The sequence below is a fragment of the Amaranthus tricolor genome, chromosome 4 (assembly GCF_026212465.1).
Source record: "Amaranthus tricolor cultivar Red isolate AtriRed21 chromosome 4, ASM2621246v1, whole genome shotgun sequence".
In the NCBI taxonomy this organism is placed as follows: domain Eukaryota; kingdom Viridiplantae; phylum Streptophyta; class Magnoliopsida; order Caryophyllales; family Amaranthaceae; genus Amaranthus; species Amaranthus tricolor.
Genome location: NC_080050.1, coordinates 28,411,859 through 28,431,684, shown reverse-complemented (window position 1 = coordinate 28,431,684; position 19,826 = coordinate 28,411,859). Strand labels below are relative to the sequence as shown.

The 19,826-nt window shown below is 32.3% G+C and overlaps 4 protein-coding genes across 6 annotated transcripts; 1 reads left to right on the top strand and 3 right to left on the bottom strand.

Moving 5' to 3' along the window:
* The first annotated feature begins 1,100 nt into the window (after positions 1 to 1,100).
* On the top strand, positions 1,101 to 3,206 carry LOC130810006 (BTB/POZ domain-containing protein At4g08455). Its single transcript, XM_057675903.1, has 2 exons — positions 1,101 to 1,607; positions 2,558 to 3,206. The coding sequence occupies exons 1-2, from the start codon at positions 1,308 to 1,310 to the stop codon at positions 3,008 to 3,010; spliced, it is 753 nt and encodes a 250-aa protein (XP_057531886.1). The 5' UTR covers positions 1,101 to 1,307; the 3' UTR covers positions 3,011 to 3,206.
* Positions 3,207 to 3,311: 105 nt separating this feature from the next.
* On the bottom strand, positions 3,312 to 7,711 carry LOC130810005 (probable methyltransferase PMT10). Its single transcript, XM_057675902.1, has 9 exons — positions 6,839 to 7,711; positions 5,830 to 5,979; positions 5,461 to 5,731; positions 5,192 to 5,302; positions 4,799 to 4,958; positions 4,392 to 4,649; positions 4,162 to 4,284; positions 4,000 to 4,077; positions 3,312 to 3,855 (listed from the first exon to the last, which is right to left on the bottom strand). Exons 1-9 carry the CDS (start codon positions 7,406 to 7,408, stop codon positions 3,657 to 3,659), a joined length of 1,920 nt encoding a protein of 639 aa, XP_057531885.1. The 5' UTR covers positions 7,409 to 7,711; the 3' UTR covers positions 3,312 to 3,656.
* A 6,509-nt stretch (positions 7,712 to 14,220) lies between these two features.
* Positions 14,221 to 14,858, bottom strand: LOC130810004 (probable calcium-binding protein CML44). The gene has a single exon (XM_057675901.1). The coding sequence runs from the start codon at positions 14,775 to 14,777 to the stop codon at positions 14,283 to 14,285; it is 495 nt and encodes a 164-aa protein (XP_057531884.1). The 5' UTR covers positions 14,778 to 14,858; the 3' UTR covers positions 14,221 to 14,282.
* A 2,233-nt stretch (positions 14,859 to 17,091) lies between these two features.
* On the bottom strand, positions 17,092 to 19,234 carry LOC130810003 (NAD(P)H-quinone oxidoreductase subunit M, chloroplastic). Of its 3 annotated transcripts, none has more exons than XM_057675900.1 (3): positions 18,640 to 19,234; positions 17,978 to 18,173; positions 17,092 to 17,877 (listed from the first exon to the last, which is right to left on the bottom strand). In XM_057675900.1, exons 1-2 carry the CDS (start codon positions 19,081 to 19,083, stop codon positions 17,997 to 17,999), a joined length of 621 nt encoding a protein of 206 aa, XP_057531883.1. In that variant the 5' UTR covers positions 19,084 to 19,234; the 3' UTR covers positions 17,092 to 17,877; positions 17,978 to 17,996. The 3 variants fall into 3 exon arrangements, with proteins under 3 accessions (XP_057531883.1, XP_057531882.1, XP_057531881.1); XM_057675899.1 differs by having other exon boundaries at positions 17,092 to 17,360; XM_057675898.1 differs by having other exon boundaries at positions 17,092 to 18,173; positions 18,640 to 19,139.
* Between the last annotated feature and the right edge of the window lie 592 nt (positions 19,235 to 19,826).

Here is a 19,826-nt window from a genome sequence, read left to right as displayed (position 1 = left end):
TACCCCAAAACATAAACCCTAACTCTATAATCTTTCATTCAAATCATATTTTTCTCCCAAATTCAAATATAGTACTTAAAATGGTGAATTAAGGTTTATGTTTTTGGGAAAATATTGAAACTGATGGAATTTGAAATGGTGAGTCGTATAAATAGGCGTACAACAGCCTTGTTGTGATTAGTGTGACTTAAGTGCAAATTTGGTGTGTGCATTCATGTGTGACTCTTGGGTTTGGAATCCAATGAGTGTGTTAATGTTGGTGTATTAAGTTGATTATTGTGGTTTATGGTGATGATTAAAGTATGGATTAATGAGTTAATGAAGTATGAATTATTCGTGGGAGTTATGGGACTTAATGAAGAAGTTCAAAGGTTTAAGATGCTCTACTATGCAAGTCGAGCAATACTGTCAGAAGCCCTCTGAAGGGCCGCTCGACCAGCTCGCTCGACCGAGCGAGCTTCAGGTTGGGTCGAGCGAGACAGAATGCAACCAGAAACTTCCTGAAGTCCGCTCGACCAGGCCGCTCGACCGAGCGAGCCTCTGCTTTGGTCGAGCGATGTCTCTGATGCTCTTAGGATGCTGTTTTTGACTCTTCAAGTGCTAGGAGATGTTTCATTATCATTTATTCATAGCTTTAATGTATTTAATATTACTTAGTGTGATATCTCCTATAAATAGAGAGCTCTCATTCACATTGTAATTGGTGAACATCATCCACAAAATACACCCCAAGCCAAACACTAGCCTATATCTCTTCTCTATTGTAATTCTCCATATTTGAGAGTTCTTTGAACTCCTTTTGATAATATAAGAGATACTACACACCGGAGGACGTAGCCTAAGTTGGGTGAACCTCGTTAAATCTTTGTGTCATTTTATTGCTTTATTTTCTCCTACAAACATCGATATTATTGATCGCGTAATTTGTTTGTCACAAAACCTCATACACTCGATCTTGGCAATATTGGAGTTTGAAACACATTGTTCGAACTCTAATACATCGTCGTTTTCAAGCCTTAAAACTTATAAATTATTTACTAACATTTCAGTGCAAAAAGGTCACGGTGGAACAATTTGGTAAACCTTAAAATTACAGTATAGATTTTTTAAAAGTTTTGGTTACACTAGAAAACCCAAAATCTCAATATTACCATGTGGAATTTCTAAAAAAATAAATTATATTATCATTATTTCTAAATTCCAATAAAGCTAAAGGTGAGATTTTAAAGAGCTAAGTATACCGATCAATTTATTGCTCGTGCTCTTATCTCCATCTTTTCTAACCTACAAACGCTTGCGGAGTAAGAATGAGCAGGACAGTAGCAGCAGCAGTGCAACAACTGCGATGTCTGTCGTGCAGGGAGGAGTACTGTTCAGTTGACGCAGGTACCTGCAAAGAGTGCTACGAAGAGGCTAGCGAGACTGAGGAAGAACTTAAGAGAGAAATTGATGATCTTAAAGCCAAAGTTGCTTTTCTTCGTTTAGGTTCTTCTCCTTTAGATTCCCACAAACGATCTTCTTCCCTATGTTTTACTGACGTCGTTTTGGTCGCTTCTGATGAGTTTCAGTCTAACCCTGTTAATATTCCCGCTCATAAAGCTATTCTGGTTTGTACCTACTTTCTTTAATTTTTTTGGTATTTTTTGTGCTGTTTTTGTGATGCTTTGCATACCATCTGTTTGATGCTTTGTCTGAATGAGTTTGGAAGATGTTTTGGAGTTTTTGGGTTTTAATGTTGGAAATTGGGGAGTTTTTCGTTGGTTTTTATTGGGATGTTAAGGCATTTATTGACACATTTCTCATTTGATCATTGGGTTTTTTAGGTTTTAGATTAGATTTCGAAATTGGGTAGTTTTTTCGTTGTTGCTTTTATTAAGGGTTTTAAATTTGGAATTGAGAGCTTTTTCCATGATTTATTAAAGAATTAAGAACATACTGACACATTTTTCAATTGAACTCTGGGAATTTTTGGGTTTTTAGATTTGGAAATTGGGTAGTTTTTTCGTTGATTTGTTTGGAAAATTGAAGAGCATGTCACATTTCTCATTTGATCACTAGGCATTTCTAGGGTTTTTTAATTTGGAATTAGAGACCTTAGGTCGTTGTTTTGTTTGGGAATTAAGAACACATCGACACATTACTCATTTGATAGGGTTGCATGCTAATTGTTACAAAAATGGTAATTACTACTTTGTCTAGATTTCATCTGAACAAGATTTGAATAAATAGATATGTAAATGTTTGATTGGTAAACAAAGAAAAAAAAAATTCCTCCATAAGCTGATACTAGGGTTACTCTGTAATACTTGTTTGGATTTGGCACATTTAAGTTTGATTTCTTGAGTGTTTTTGGTGGTTGATCTTGTTTGCCAACTGAAATTTACCACATACTATGTCACGGGTCATCTTTAGGAAATAAGGCTTTGGTATTATTGTTGTCGACTTGTCATTGTCTATGCTCTGTGACATTTCATACCACTGGCATATTAATACAGATGATATGAATTCGTTCAGTATGATGAACTGACTGCTGTTTTCAAAACTTGGGAATTGGCAGGCGAGTCGATCTCCTGTGTTCAAAGCCATGCTGGAGACCGACATGGAGGAGAGCCGAAGTGGAACCATCAATATCAGTTCTGTCTCGTATGATGCCCTTCGAGCTTTTATCAACTACTTGTACACAGCTGAAGCATGCCTTGACGAACAATTGGCCTATGATCTTTTAGTTCTTGGTGAGAAGTACGAAGTAAAACATTTGAAGACCTATTGCGAGAAGTTTCTAGTGTCCAAACTGAAATGGGATAATTCAATTGCAAGCTACAGTTTTGCGCATCAGTATAATGCTAAAAACTTGCTTGAATCGTCGCTGTCCATGATCATCGATAACATGGATAGCTTAACCAAATCAGAGGAATATGCTCATCTCGTGGAGAAGGATCCTAGGCTTGTGGTGGAACTATATGAAGCTTACTTGTCGAAACAAGTTAATACAGCTGCTAGATCCAACTGATCGTGCTTCATTCATTGACCGACTTGTTGCTTATGTCCGTGGACTGATAATGTTTGTAGTTTCTGTGGAGTATGATGTTGAACCCTTGAGATTCCGTCAAGAGTATGTGATTCCAACCAAATACGCTGATGCTTTAGTAAGGCTCTTCAATTACCCCAAACCCATTTGAGAATTTTCAGTCATTAGTGTTTGAGTATATTGTGCGCGAATACTATTGGCATGTCTTGTAGATCATGTATGATAAGGTTTACGATCTTTTCAGTTCATAATCAAGGATTCCAAAAAAAATCGATTTCTAGGATGGATGGAGCACATGCATCTAATTGTTTTAGATCATTAAACAACTATGTCTAGAGTATGCTCTTATTTAAATGGTTACAAGTATTTTTGATGCTTTTCGGACCCTAATTGAGCTTACAGTATGTCGGTATAACATACAATTCAGATGGTTCTATCTACGCTCGTGTTTAATGAACTTGTCACAGTTGTTAGTATGTCATTTGGCCTATTAATGAATCAAAACCATGATGAACCCATACTGGTTCTCGTATATATCAATGGAACTAAGCTCTGCACTTGTTGCTTGCTCGTGTTCGAATGCAGTAACACTTTAAGAAAGCTACACCATTTCGGAACACACAAGGGTTCACCTTCGCTTTTGGCATCTCAAAATCTTCCAACTAGAGTGGGGACCCTCTCCTGTGTCATGAAGAAAGCAGACCCAGCTCATTGCAGTTGCCAATTCTTTAAGCTCATCCATGACTGAAATTGAATCTCGTACATAAACTAGGCCATCCGGTCTTAGTATTCGGTCCATTTCAAGCATAATGGTGGATATGTTGCATCTGCACCACAGGGAATAGAAAACGAAGCACAATTATTACACTGCTACTTCTACACTTTTACTTGCTTCTACAGAAGGAGAAAAAAATGTGCAAAAAGAGAGCTCTTCAAAGACACATCAATAGGTAGAATTCAGAGTTTCAGACCTTTTCTTCTCAATGGAGAAAAGACCCGATGCATGGAGGAGGTCATACGTTCGAGGGTAAGTATCAAAAGCCTCACACCTGAAAGAAAAAACACGTCACTTTGATCAAATAAATTGCAATCCATAAGTGTTTCAGGGAGTCTTCAGATTCGAGTGCAATTACCAGTCATGCATAACTCCAAGGAGACCACGATCATAGATTACTGGCAAAGTGTTGAACCCACTAACGGGAACCACATTCATAACCCAGCTATTGAGATCCAAATCATGTAATGCTGCTGCAAACCTATCAGGATTTATGTTATTCAAGTTACAAAATCTGCACAGTATCTTTTAGGGAATATTTGAAGTTCTACTTCATTAGAAAAGGTTAGCATGATAAGCGAAATATACCCGCCAAACCCAGATCTCATATCCATTACATTGCGCATCTTTAACTCTCTCCAGCGAAAACCATTAACGTAACTTTGTATAATGTCCTTCCAATATTTTGACTCTGCCCGAAAAATATCCTTTCTGGACAAGTACGCATCCATCTGGACCGTCTGCAGTCTGTCTGGTGGACGATGTAAGCGCTCAGGCCAGGTGGACACATTGGCTCCATAACCATTTTTGGGTATCTTTGTAATGCAGGCCTTCAGATCAACATACCTGCCAGTATTTATTACTTAAGCTCACTTATCCAAACTCCACAAACTCAGCGAGAATAACATCTACTCAACAAAAAACAGATTCGAGTCATAAATCTGTTTATCATTCGAGTGTTATACTACAATCAGGAAGCATGGAGCAAGTTTTACCAAACATTGTCTGGATCATCATTTGGGTCACAGAGTGCAGGTTGTGTACCAGTTTCACGATTCTGATAGCAACTGTTGTTCAACGGCTTCCTCCATATAGCAATATAACCTTCCTTTTTAACCAGTTTCCAGCACATACGCGAGGTAAGATTCTCCATTTCTGTAGATCAAAGTAAAAGACCCTAAAAAAATCAGATATGTTCCTGAATTAACATAGGCCGTCTCAAAGATATGTTCCTCATTCTCGTCTTTAAAAGAGGGGAGGGGATGATGAGTAAAAGACACACTTGCGTTAAGCTTTATATCTCCGTATATGATTCCTTCAGTAAATTTCTACTCTTGTGTGTCAAATGGGCGTTACAAGGCGCGAAAAGCAACTAGAAGTACATATACCTTTCCACTGTTCTTGCAAGTTATCTTCATGCTTATAGACAGGCTGTGCAGCCCAAACAAAATATCCTCCAGCTCTCAGCATTCTATCAACTTCAAGAAGCAATATCCCATCTGTAAGTATCAAAGTTAGCTTATCATGGTCACAATTAAACAGTTGTAAACATAGATTCTGCTGAAGAAAACCGTTGTGCGAGAAATTTGGAACACGTTCTTGGCAAAACGAGAGATCAAGGGTGCATTCTTATTAAAGATGTGAGTAAACTGCATACCATCACGAGTCCAATTAACTCTGCACCTTGAACAGTGAATCAAATCAAAAGCTTGACTTGGATACAACAGCCTGCCAGTTGCAAAAACCGATACCATTGCTGGGACACCACGCTCAAGTGCAAATTGGATCTGGTTCTCATGAACATCTTTAGGAGCTATCGAAAGAGTGGAAACGTTACGCTGCATCAAAAATGCACCAAAACTAGCCACTCCACAACCAATATCCAATGCCACTCTGATGTTTATACCAAATTTAATGTCAGGAACCATCTGCAAATCCAGTACCAGTTCAAAAGAACAAAAAATAAATTCCTACGGGTGATAGGCCAAAAAGAAAAATAAAACACTGTATGACCAAAATTTTTTACCTGTGCAATTTGATCCAAGTATTGATCAGCACCATGGATAAATTGTGTGCCACCACCAGGAAAAACAAACTTATCTCCTTTAATGGATATCCAATTCTGGCCTCCTTTATCTTGAACCAGGCGTGTGTGAGGTACATTATTGAACCATACCTATTTCACATTTATGTTAGATGGAGGATATTACCTCTTACACAATAGAGTCTACAACAATAACATTCCATTACCCAATGCCTTTAAATGTCCCCAATCTAGGGTAGAGTTTGGACATTAGATGGGCACAAATTAAGTGATAACAAAGATTGTTTTCAATTTATCATTGATATAAAATATTATCTGCAACTCCATATATTGTGGGGCCTCAAATATAAACTTAAATTTTATGTTGAGTTGATTCATTTATAGTTTTAGCAAATATACATCACTCCTAAAACTCTAGAAGTCCAACAAATTGTTTTCGGGATGGTTTATTCCATATCGATGAATTAAAGATGGTGTGCATACGTTATAAGTCATTGGAACCCTTCTTTCCATAGTCATATGATTTTGGGATTGTATCTCCCTAGCTTATGAAATGTGTACACCTCACGGTTCCTCGATAATATACTGGCAATGACATTCACAATAAGTCTAACCTAATTTAACAACTGCTCTCTCCTAATCATTGTTCAATCCATTTGAAAGACTAGCTCAAATATTAGTAGAAAACTAGCTCAAGAAAATCCTAATTGATAAAAGTCACTTCTCATGCTTCTAATTATATTGATTTGCAAATTAATAACCTATCCACCTCTTTGGTTATACTAAACTTTCTATCTTCAGTCATCTCAACTATTCTATTTTGCTATTTTTTTTTTTTTTGACTTTGATCCTACATTCTCTCAACTATTCACACAAACAAATTCTTTCTCTTCATCAATTGACTTAATTTGTATCTTGTGCTCCAACTATAAGTTAGTAATTTTACATTACTATAGCAAAATCAAATCATGTACAATAAAATTTGAATTACCTCATCACGACTTTGAGGCCATGGAATAGAAGATTGGTACCCTTTAGGAGCAGGAATCAAACAATCCAAACTTTTCCCCATTTCAGGACAATGCCGCTCGAATTTCTCCCCCTTTTCCGACGAAATTAATTGACGAATTGCATCAACATTATCCAAACAAGGAATAAAATCCTTCATACTTTCATCACACATTTTAAACTTCTCAACAGCCTTGACTTTGTTTTCATCTTCTCTCCTCTCATTTTTGTTACTGAGATTGGCTAACATTTCGTGGGTTAATTTAGGGTCGAAATCACCGACTTTAAAGTCATCAACCATAACGCCATTTTCATCGATTATTCCTATTCCTTCAAGAACTGGTAATGGAGGTGGAAAAAGAGAGGAAGAAGAATTAGTGAGATATGAAGACATGGAGGAATTAAGGGAATATGAAGGGGAATAAGAGATGGAAGAAAAGAGAAACAAGAGGGAGATTATGAGGAAAGATAAAACTAAGAATTTGATGATTGTTGGAGCTTTGAAAAGCTCCCATGGCGGTGGGATTTGGTTGTGATTGGTTGTGGGTTTCATGGAATTGAATTTGATGATTTGGGGTTTTAGGATCTGAGAAATTATGGTGATGGTGACATTGATGATTGATGATTGATGATTGATGATCGATGAGCAATGATGAACTTTAAGCTGAAGTTGGAGTGAAGTGATAGATGGGAGAAAACTGAAATCTAGGCATTGAAACGGAATTATAGGGTCCGGATTTATGGAGTTGAAGTGATCCAAGGTAAATTCGAAAATAAAAGAATAAAAAATTAAAAAGAATGAGAAAATAATGAACAAATTACGATGTTGATGATGCTGATGAATATGGTTGCAAGCTGTGGTGGATCTAGAGTTGAAACGCACAAATAAAAAAATTTAAAACATTATAAATATATATATAAATAATGTTTTTAATTGGATGTTTTATTAAACCGTAAAAAAAGGGATAATTAAGAAAAATTAATTATGTTTTTAATAGGTATTGAAAATTGAAATTGCATTTAATTGACCTTTGTTGTATATCTCTGAACACATTTTAAGTGCAATTAAAATATCTTATTAGTAAAAAAAAAAAAGAATAGCACAGCTAGTTTAGCCTTGCTTCACAATCCACATGTTGTAGGTTCAAAGCCTATTATAGCCAATTAGATAATTTTTTTTAAATGCAGTGCCCTCACATGAGGGCACCTAGATCCGCCTACTTGCAGGATGAAGAAGAGGGTGATGAAAATAATGAATAATAATATCTGATTTTTGTGAAAATATATTGATTTACTAAAACACCTATTTTAATACGTAAAAACACGTCTTTTGTATAGTTTAAAAACTTACTTATTGCCAAAAAATATCTTGTATTAAATTTATACGTAAAAATTCGCATTAATTTTAGTATCTACTTTAATTCGTAAATACATACTATACTTTAGTATCTACTTTATTAGTTTTAATGCCTAGTTTTAGTACTTAAAAAGACATGAAGAAGTGATTGATAATTATAGATATGAGGAGTTTGTTTCAAAGGATCTATCCGCGATATAACTTTGTATTTCGGATGAAGTCTAGAGAGAAACTATGATATGAGAGAAGTTAAAGTCCTAATACATGGCTAAAAACATCACCAATCGATTACTCTGAAGAGTAGAATATGATCTTCGGTTCTCTAAATTTTATTTAATCGTAATAAACTTACAAAGCATTAATGTAAAAATAGATGGCTAGGACTTAGTTATTTGTTATGCTCATTACCACTTTTATACAAGAACTTTAGAGAACCTTTACTTTATAGTAAATAAAATTTAGATAGTGATAATGTGAAAAATACTCTTACATGCAAAATTGTGGCAAAATAAGCACTTAGTGCCTCAAATAATGGCTTGTTTGTAAGAAGTAGACTAATAATAAGGGTTCCACTAGTGGTCATGGAGCAAAGGGTAAGGGTAGATATGATTTTAGACGTGTTAACTGAGAACAACACATGAAATTATTGTAAACTCAAAGATCACTTCAAGAAAGATTGCTGATGAAAAAAGTAATCCAATAACGAGAATAGGTCTAAACAAGGGTCTAGCTCCATCAATGCTAGTTATGTGAATGATAACCACGATAGCGGTGAGCTTATTGCCACTCATGAATACAAGGGACGAGATAAGTAGATCCCAGACTTTGGGTGTTTCTTTCACATGATATGCAACGAGGGTTTCTTCACCAACTATTATTTGGTGAAATTGTCTGGTGATAAGCATGTAGTATAGATGAAGAATGATCGAATTTTATGTTGGGATAAACTCTAAGAAATGAATGAAATGTATAGCTCTAGAATTTGGTATCGAGAAAGAAGTAAAGATGGGAGGAAATTGGCGTTGAAGTGCGTGATTCATTTACTCAAAAGTCGTCTCCCGTGAAATGGGCTGAAGGTCATTAGGGGTCGATCCGACTCTTAAAATGTCAATAGTTTGATTACAATTGGAAAAAATAAGTAATTACAAAATTATAAACAGACTACGCTGGATCGGGTTGGACAGGGTAGTTGAGAGGGCCTAATCCATTTAAGCCCGTTTTACAAATTACAAAATTAAAGTTTGAGATTAATTAAATTTGTCCTTAAGCCACCAAAATTTCATAAAACAGATGTGAAATGCCTTTATCAAATGCTTATTAAACCTTATTGTCTTGTTTATTTTTTTTAAATAATGTTAACTCTATTCATTTTAAAACCCAATCCTTATAATTCGCCACCCTTTTCATTTTTTCGCCACCCCCCTAGTAAATTACCATATTGCCCTTGGTTTTTGAAAAAATTACAATTATGCCATTAAAGCTAAAATTTTCTATATAAACCACAATCACACTAAAAATACTCTCACTACAACTAAAAACCAACATACAAAAGCAAAATTTGGGAGCAAAAATTAAGTTCAATCCGGAATTTATCAATCGAGGTAAGTTATTTGTAATTAAATTTAATCACGAAAAAAAAAAAAAAAAATTATAGGAGTCGCCCAGATCTGGGCGACTGGACCCCGGTTCAGTCGCCTAATTTTAGGCGACTGAACCGGGGTCGAGCCGCCCAGATCTGGGCGACTCCTATAATTTTTTTTATTTTTTTTTATTTTTTCCGTATGTATTTTATTAATTTTATTATTATTAATTTAATTATTATTATTATTGTATTGTTATTTTTGTTAATATTAAATATATGTTAATGTTATTATTATTAATATTATTATTATTATTGTGATTGTTAATTTTGTATTATTAAATATATGTTAATGTTGTTATTATTAATTTTATTATTATTATTGTTATTGTTATTTTTATTTATTATTAAATATATGTTTATGTTTTGTATATATAAAAATTTTTGTTTTTTAATTTTTTCCTTATATTTAGGAAAAATATATTTAAAGTTTGAAATTTAAAAAAAAAAACCTGATTTTTATTAATAAATTAAGTTATTTGTAATTAAATTTAATCACGAAAAAAAAAAAAATTATAGGAGTCGCCCAGATCTGGGCGACTCCTATAATTTTTTTTTTATTTTTTTTATTTTTTCCTTATGTATTTTATTAATTTTATTATTATTAATTTAATTATTATTATTATTGTATTGTTATTTTTGTTAATATTAAATATATGTTAATGTTATTATTATTAATATTATTATTATTATTGTGATTGTTAATTTTGTATTATTAAATATATGTTAATGTTGTTATTATTAATTTTATTATTATTATTGTTATTGTTATTTTTATTTATTATTAAATATATGTTTATGTTTTGTATATATTTTTTTTAATTAAATGTTAATAATTTTTTGTTTTTTTTTTTGTTATTTTTTTCCATATTTTATTTATGATTATTATGTATTTAGAAATATTATTATTTATAATATTGAATGAAACCGTAAAAAATTGTAGAAAATGGCTGGTAATCAAGGAAAAGGAAAGGGTTTTTTTAGGCAATTGTTGAGAGGTAATAGTTCTAGGCCTACCTTACTCAGAGGGGACCCGCATGAGAGAGGGGTCACGGGTTCTGCTAGGAGGGCTAGGCAGGAAGAGGCGGCCAGACACAGTGAGGCTCAAAGGTCGAGTACGCTGAACCAAGTGCGTACTCATTTTGATGACCAGGCTGATAGCCTCCAGAGTAGTTGAGAGGTAATTATGTTCTGTGGCCATATGAAGACAGTGTTGAAGGGGAGTCCTGCCCTCCATTTCATCTCTCCTTATTGATTGCCTAATATTATATATCTGATTCATACTAGCATAAAAACCAGGAAAATTATCTCTAATAGAATTCATAATAAAGGCCGGCTGCATTCCGGTTGCACTAAGCTGTCGTATGTGCTCCCGAATATCTACATTAATCCTCGCCCTTACATGACCATCTCTGTACACCAAGAACGGGTGGTTATGTTTTCCCTTTTCACCAGGACACACCCTTACCGTTCAAGGTCTTTCTCCTGGTTTACGACTACTTCCTACAATCATAAATTTACGCCCACAACTCCTACTTTTAGAACCAGGTCGGGCAGCATTATCTACATTATCTACATCACCCCTAAGTTTACCATAGCGGTGACATCTTAAATAACAACTAACTCTGGAACGTCCTTCTTTCTTTTTATAAGAAGCACGTGTAAATAGAAAACCGATTGTAATTGCTATCGCATCGGCCCAACTATGTAACTCATCTATGGAGATAAATTCCCTATCCGTAACAAAGCTAACGGAGTAGTCTACGTTGTCTCCAAAATTTTCAAACCCCTGCACATTTGAAATGATATAAATTAAGTACATTAATGACTACAATAATAATATTTGGATTAATAATAACAACAACAACAACAATAATAATAATAATAATAATAATAATAATAATATTTATAATAATAATAATATTAATAAATAAATAGATAACGATAAATCAAATTAATAATGACAATAACAATAATAATTTTAATAATAATAAAAACATTACGTTAACAAAAAAAATTTAAAAACATTTAAAATAAATAAATAATGACAAGAAAAATAATAACAATAATAATAATAGTTATAACAATAATAAATAAATAAATAATTATAACAATAATAAATAAATAAATAAATAATAGTTATAACAATAATAATAATAACAATAATAATAATAATAATAACAACAAATACAACAATAATAATAATAATTATAACAATAATAAATAAATAAATTACGTAAATTAAAATATTAAAAAATTTAAAAAATAAAAATATCAACAATAAAAATTAAAATAATGACAACAACAATAATAATACTAACAATAATTATAATAATAATTTAAAAATACATTAATACGTAAATTTAAAAAAAAAAAAAAAAAAAAAATAGCAGTCGCACAGATCTGGGCGACTGAACCATGGTCTAGTCGCACAAAACTGGGCGACTGAACCATGGTTCAGTCGCCCAGTTTTGTGCGATTGGACCATGGTTCAGTCGCCCAGATTTGTGCGACTTGACCATGGTTCAGTCGCCCAGATTTGTGCGACTTGTTTTTTTTTTTTTTTTTTTTTTTTTTCTTCGAACGGCAATTTTACGTACCGCATCCGACTCATAGTCGCTTTCGTTAGCCATATTCAACCAACTACGCCTTACAACTTCTTTAACACTTTTTAGAGAGATAGTACCAGTTTTTAGTGAGATAGTACCGTGTTTCAATTCGTATTTCAAACGCATCTCAGAGTTCGATATATATAGACAAATCATCCTCATTAAATTCTTAATAGTGTTATTAAGCGTGATTTACATTTATTAAGCGTGATTTACATTTATTAATTATTTTTTAACTCCAATGGCATTTTTGTAATTCTTTTAAATTCAGGGGCAATTAAGTAATTTTGGAGGGGGTGGCGAAAAAATGAAAAGGGGTGGCGAAAAATAGCAACACCCTTTTAAAACTCCTATGTGATAGGTTATCTAGGGCCCCCAAGAGCCCTTACCCTTTGTATAGGTCTAATCAGCACTCAAAGAGTAGATTTTTTTTTTTATTATTTTTTTTATTTTTTGCCTATAAAATTTCTCTAACTTACTAATCAAACATCCACAATCACCCAATCTAATTTTGTATTTTGATTGGACTAAAATATAGAAATTTTCAGTCAATAACAGTGATTTATAAATCACCATAAAAAGACAAAAAAACAAATAAAATATGCAAGATAAAAATAAATAAAATTCTTTCTTTATCAAATCATCCCACATTAAAATAATTTATTAAATTAACAGATTTACCTAAACTCCATTAAAATTTGGTTATTGGTCACGCAATATGATTCTTCAATTTGTCATATTCTACGTTTTTTACAAACTCCAATATTTGCGGAACTTGTAGAATAAGCACAATATCATTATCACAAGAAATTAATACAATTTTATATTACATACTTCAAAAAATTAAGATATGATTATTTGACTTGTGTGAATAATTTAAAAATATCTAAAATGGATGAACGAGAACAAAATACAAACTAACGACAAAAAATATATATGATAATTTCTTAGGGACATGTGGATTACTAAGTCAAATGTAATAAAAACTATAATCATACCCTAAAAAAAACTTTAATAAGTCCAAAGAGAAATAAAAGATGATAAATCATACCCTAAAAAAATACGATCAAAGAGTTTCTAGACTTGAGAATAATCTGCAATGGAAAGGAAAGAAAAACAAGACAAAACAAAAATACGACAAGACAATACAACATAAAAATACACAAGACAAAAATGATTCAATTACTTTTTGTTAGCACTATTATAAAAGCTGGTCAAAATAGATGGTACATGAACAAGTCGTTTCGAAAATTTCATTTTTCACTGAATATTCACCGAAATTATCTACAAATACTCAAGAAAATAACAATAAGTTGTTCCTGTTCCATATTCTCAAATGTGACAATACCAACTATTATTATTGAACTGACTCAATAAAAATTACAGTTTTAAAGTGATCACATCCAATTAAAATGATGAGTTATAATGTTAAAATAATCAATTTAAAAAATTAGCTAATTATATAGACATATCTCATTATGAAAACACAATCTCATACAAGATGTGGTCGTATCATATATATATTATATGTATAGTTGGTATATACATAAATTTAAATATTTTTAAATTTAGGGTCTTATTGATTGCAACTTATCTCTTTAGATAAAAGGAATATTTATATGCCAATATTGGACTTTATTTAAACCCTCAACAAAATGTGGATAACCTTCAATTTTAATGCTTTATCTTATGGACTATGGATAGCAATGCAAGTAAGCAATTGAAACATGCAAAATAATGAAAAAAAAATCATAGAATATAATTTCATTAGAAAAGCTAATAAATTAATAACCAAGCAATGAACATTAAATAGTTTAAAAGTTCAATGTGCAAGCATCATTCCCTTAAATTCATCAAAATCTACAAAACCATCACAATTAACATCAAATTTACGTATAATTCTTTCACAATCTAACCCACCATATTTTTCCCACATTCCTAATTTCCAAAGCACATTTTGAAGTTCTTGGGATGATATAAATCCATCCCCATTCAAATCAAACACCTTGAAGGCCTTTCTCAACTCTTCATCCTCGTCTTGATCATTATCATCGATATCATTTTTAACACCATTTCTACCATTATTATCATTAGTTTTCAATATTAATGAGTCGTAAAAGCAAAAAAAATCATCAAAATCTAAACCATTTAGGCCAACTAGCGAAGTGAGTTCATCTTCACTAGTATGAACACCTGTTTTCTCGAGGAGCCATACCAGCTCCTCGAGACTCAGTAGTCCATCGTTGTTTTGGTCGAGGGACTCGAAAATTAGTCGAGCATCGGATGAGTTGAGAGGAGACATGGTGACACAAAACATAGAAAACTAAGGAGATTTTATGTTAGGTTTTTAGTTTTTGATGTGAGTTTTGATATTCAATAAGAATGGCTATATATAATGCTTAATTTATACAAATGAGTGTAGGAAATTGTAAGAAGTTGATTTTGGAACATGAAGGTGGATGGAAGTTTCATAGATATAGACGATGAATGATGAAACGTACAAGAATACAAATTTCTCCATTCTCCCTTAAAAAAAATATTCTTTTTGATTAATTTATTAATTAAATTTCCCTGAAATTTATATTTTTTGAACAAATTTCATTTTGTACCTTAAGTCCGTACTTGTACGTAAACCAGATAATGAGGAAAGTGATATGTTTAAAAGTATGGTGTTAGGTTCATGCATGTATTATGTTTAATTGTTTGGGATTATTTTCACATTGTTGTTAATTGTAAAAGGGGAAGTTAGGTTAGAGTTTGTATATTAATGCTCATTTGATTATAATTTTATCAATTATATTTTTGTTACATATAGCACAGAAAAATAATAATTAAGTTGGTGCATTACACATACAAACAAAACAAGTGACCAACCACCGAACTCTAAGTTGTATTTGTGACTTGGTGTTTAGACATATATCTTTCTGTTAGATGATGTGACATCTTGAATAAGTCTTAACTATGAACTTAATCTTTTAGTTAAATTGATTTTTTGATATGGTATCAGAAGCCAACGTAACAGAAGATTACAAGTTTGAATCTCATTCACCCATTATATCAAAGTGGAATACTTCGTGACATGTAATACAAAGGTGGGGTAATGCTGCATATCCACATTTTTAATTCAAATGGCTTTTGTATGAAATAATTTAAATAGTTGTCTCCATATTTTTATTACTACTTACCTTTTGTAAAATATTACTTATAAATTCTATTTGCAGTGTTGTATATGAGATTTTGATATTATTTTAATGAATATATTATGGAGAGGAAATTTGAGCTTTGGAGGGTCAATATTGTGTTAAAATATGTCAAATGACCCTGGCTATTACGTTGAAGAAAGGGTAGAATAAAAGAATGTAAAGATGACGAAGTTATACATCCACGTATGGCAACAGTATCTAGAAAGTTTAGAATAATACTCTCTCAATTTCTACCCATTTATTTTGCCCATTTGGTAAGAAAATTAAGAAAAATGAATACAGTAATTTTGCACCTGTAACTGAAAAAAATATGTGAATGACATAAAAATGTAAGTTAAATGTGCAAATAAAAATTAAAAAAAATAATGTGAATCATAATTAAATTTAATAAAACAGACTAAATAAAAAGTGGGACGAAATTGGTTGGAGGACTTTGTGGCCTTGGAGAGTTGGGATGGCTTATGAAAGTGAGATGTATTGTTTATGATGTCTTGTATTTATATAAAGTATGGGATGAATATTAGGACAAGTTTCTAGGTTTTATGGTTTAGGATTTTATTATATGGTAGTCCAAAAATGAATCACGGGAGTGTGGCTAAGGAAGTAACCAAGGAAGTTGCAATTTCCATCAATTTGTCAAATACTCTACTATATTGTAGATGTATGATCTTGTTGATATTAATTTATGATTCTTTTTGATATTTAGCCTTGGAATGTTTCATTAAGTTTAATATATAGAGAATATAAAGATATGTATGAAACCTATGTTTTGGCTAAAAGGATATTACAAAGGACTGTTTGACAAATGACTAATAGTTGATAGCTGGTATAGTGGCTGATTTGATCAACTGATTTTATTAATTGGTTTGACCAAATGTTTTAAACCCGCTGTTATAAGCAGGTTGTTCAAAAACAGCTTATTCATATAAATAAGTTGTTTCAACCAGCTAATTACCAAACATTAGCAGAGACTGGTTTAATCGTTCAATCTTCTATTTGTATCAAAAATAAGTTAAAATTGCTCAATAACCTATTTTGCTATTTTACCAAATAGCCTCAAAGTAATTATTTTCGCAATCTAAAGATTTACAAAAATACTAAGAATAAAATAGTATTGTGAATATTATCTTATTATATTACAACCTTATAGTTGAAATAGAAGGTTCACAAACATTGAAACTACTATGAAATATCCAATTTACTTAAAACTTTTGGTTAAGTTTCTTTCTCATCTTAATGCCATTAGTTTTCCATTAAGATAGAGTGGAATAATTTGCTAAATGTTCTTCCCCTTTTCCTCAATGAAGAGGGGTTTAGGGTATGGGGGGCACCATGGGAGGAGGGGAACTTATTTTTTGGCTTCCTTGGTAAAAACTAACTATTAGTTGAAGTATTACCATTATGCTTCTTTGATAAAAAAGACAGTAGTATGGCATATACACATGTATATTCAGGATCAATAGTACAATTAGTCCTTTTGAATAGTTTAAAAAGACAGTAATAGGGCACCATGAAAGACAATGCCACCATTATCTTGAATAGTTTAAACCATGGCAATGAATATGGCATATACACATGTATATTCAGGATCAAAAGTACAATATGAACTTTTGAATTTTCTACTTGATGAACAATTTTCCAGAGTTGGGATTCTACTTTCAACTGAGATTTGGATACATCAGCCCTCTGGTTCACATCTGAAATCATGCAAAACATTCGAACGCTTTATTAGATGATATGAGGGATATATTCTATCCACTAGATGAAAAATGCACACAGAATTAGTTCTCTCAAGGTTCCCAATTTTCATATGTAGTATTAATAGAGTTATAGAACCTAGAAACACCATGGAAAAGGATAATCGTATTAGGTGAAAGTTTAAGTTCTATGTAATGTTTGCCCCTCTATAGTAGGCATTACATTGAGTTGAGTAACCTGTTACAGTTCTGAAATAAAGAAGCAACTCTACAACCCCAAGCTTGAACCATTTTCTCTCTCAAATTTGTGCATTTATGGTGCAAGTTACAAACAATTGTGGAAGCACTTAAATCTCGTATGAATATGCAACATGTATCTGGACTCTGGAGGTAATAGTTATCTTGTGTGTTTTTATTTTTGGTGTTTTTCTTTCTTCCTGTTTTTGAAGTATAACCATCGGAGCAAATTCTGAATCTTGGTTGACTAACAACTCTAGTAAATTTGACCTTGTGCTTCCTGTAACAAAACCCCATCAACATGCTTTTTCTGCCTCTTAGATTAGCTATTTAAAAGAAAGATGCATAAGAAGTGGCCTAAAAATGAAATCAGAAAATACCATTTTCTGATTCTTGCTATTACTGCACGTCTGGAAGCTCATTACCGTTGAATTTCATCCGTGGTTTTCCCATGCTGAAGTTCAACACTCTTGAATTCATGTTGTATTTGATCTCACCATCATACAACATCTTTCTTATGTAATGCTCTATATCTGACCCGATAAGGCGGAGCGTGTATTCAGTCAGAGCTGCACCCTGTTTTATGATTAAATTTAGATTGTTAGAGTTTTCAACAACACTAGTGCACCAGTAACATACCAAACTTGAGTTATTTAGGAGTATTATTACTAACAAGGGTAAGATTGCGTATATCCGATCCTCCTAAACCTCACTTACTTGGGAGCCATTTTTTGGTGTTAGGGGTAATGGTATGTTGTTCAAATTATGTGTTCGTAAAAACCAAAATGATCAAATTACATGGCTGTAATTGGCAAATAATTCTCATCCCCATATCCCACTGTCATAGGTTACTAATTTTAAACACACTTGTAACCCTCATTTCATAAAGAAAGTAGTGAATTAGTTGAAATTAGACCAGTAATCTTTGATTATCTGAGCTAATTTTTGAACATCTTTGTACCGTTTGAATTGAATTTGCATTCATGTTAAACATAGTCTAACAATATTGATTGCAATACTATAACAAGAGAAGAAATCCAACCTCGTAATTATCAACGAGTTCTTGAAAGTAAACGTAAACCTTATTGCAGGTTTCATCCGTCCACAAAAATTCATCAGTAGGATCAAGAATAAGTGTCAGTTTATCCAACTGAGATTGATCCATGGCGCAGGTTTCTGGATCAATATAGGCAGCGTAGATCCTTACATGCCTGGTCACACTACTCAGCCACTGTCCTCCATATTCTCGCGCCAAGTTCCTGCTCTTCACATTTACTTGCGGTTCAATCGGTTTTGGCATTTTCAGGTCTTCTTGCTTCATTTTCTCTGGCATTTCTGCTTCATTTTCGGTCTTTACTTGCTGGGTTTCCTGCACTTGAGCTGAAATACAGAATCTGAATCTCTTTGGTGGGACTCTTTTGCTTCCTTTATTCCATGAAATATTGGGTAGTTGTATTGAAAAGATGGAAGAAAAAGTAGTTGCCATACTGTAGTTAGTTTGTTGATATGGTTATTATGTTTTTGAGTGTATTATTGGACACAATGAATTTAAGTCCTCTTTTTTGTTGATAAGATTAGATTATTCCTTTGAGGTGGGGGAGGGATGTCATCAAAGCTGTCCAAATATGAGGCATTAAATTTTCCAATATTACTTTCTATATTGTTCACTTATTCAATTATACTTCCTAAAACTCTTAATTTACTAATTAATCCTTTATATCTAATAAACACATCATTAATTAACTAATTTTATAATTTAAATATAATAACACTTATAATTAATTGACTTATAACCTTACTTATTCAGTTGATTAAATTAACTAAGTTAATTTATTTTTTTTTATTTCATTTTTTGTTAATATACTTTATTTTTCATCGATTTCAATAGGAAAAGCGATCGAGATGATGAGATTAAATTTTTTACTTAATTGGGATTGTTTAAATAAAGAGTTTGAGGTGGTTCTTTGCTATAGATTTTATTTACACGAGTAATAGGGAATATATGAAAGCTTTAAATATTATTTTAGGACGATACGTGCAAGATAAACATATCATGACTCGAAATTGTTGAGACTTCATAGAAGTTGGATCAATTTGATGATAATTATAAGTTTGAATTTTGTGTAAATTTTTTATTTGGCAAGTATTTGGGTTTACTTTCACCGAGTGTTTTGTATGCTCGTAATTTATGTCAATAGGTTATGTTGAGTTTCTTTCAGCAACTTCATA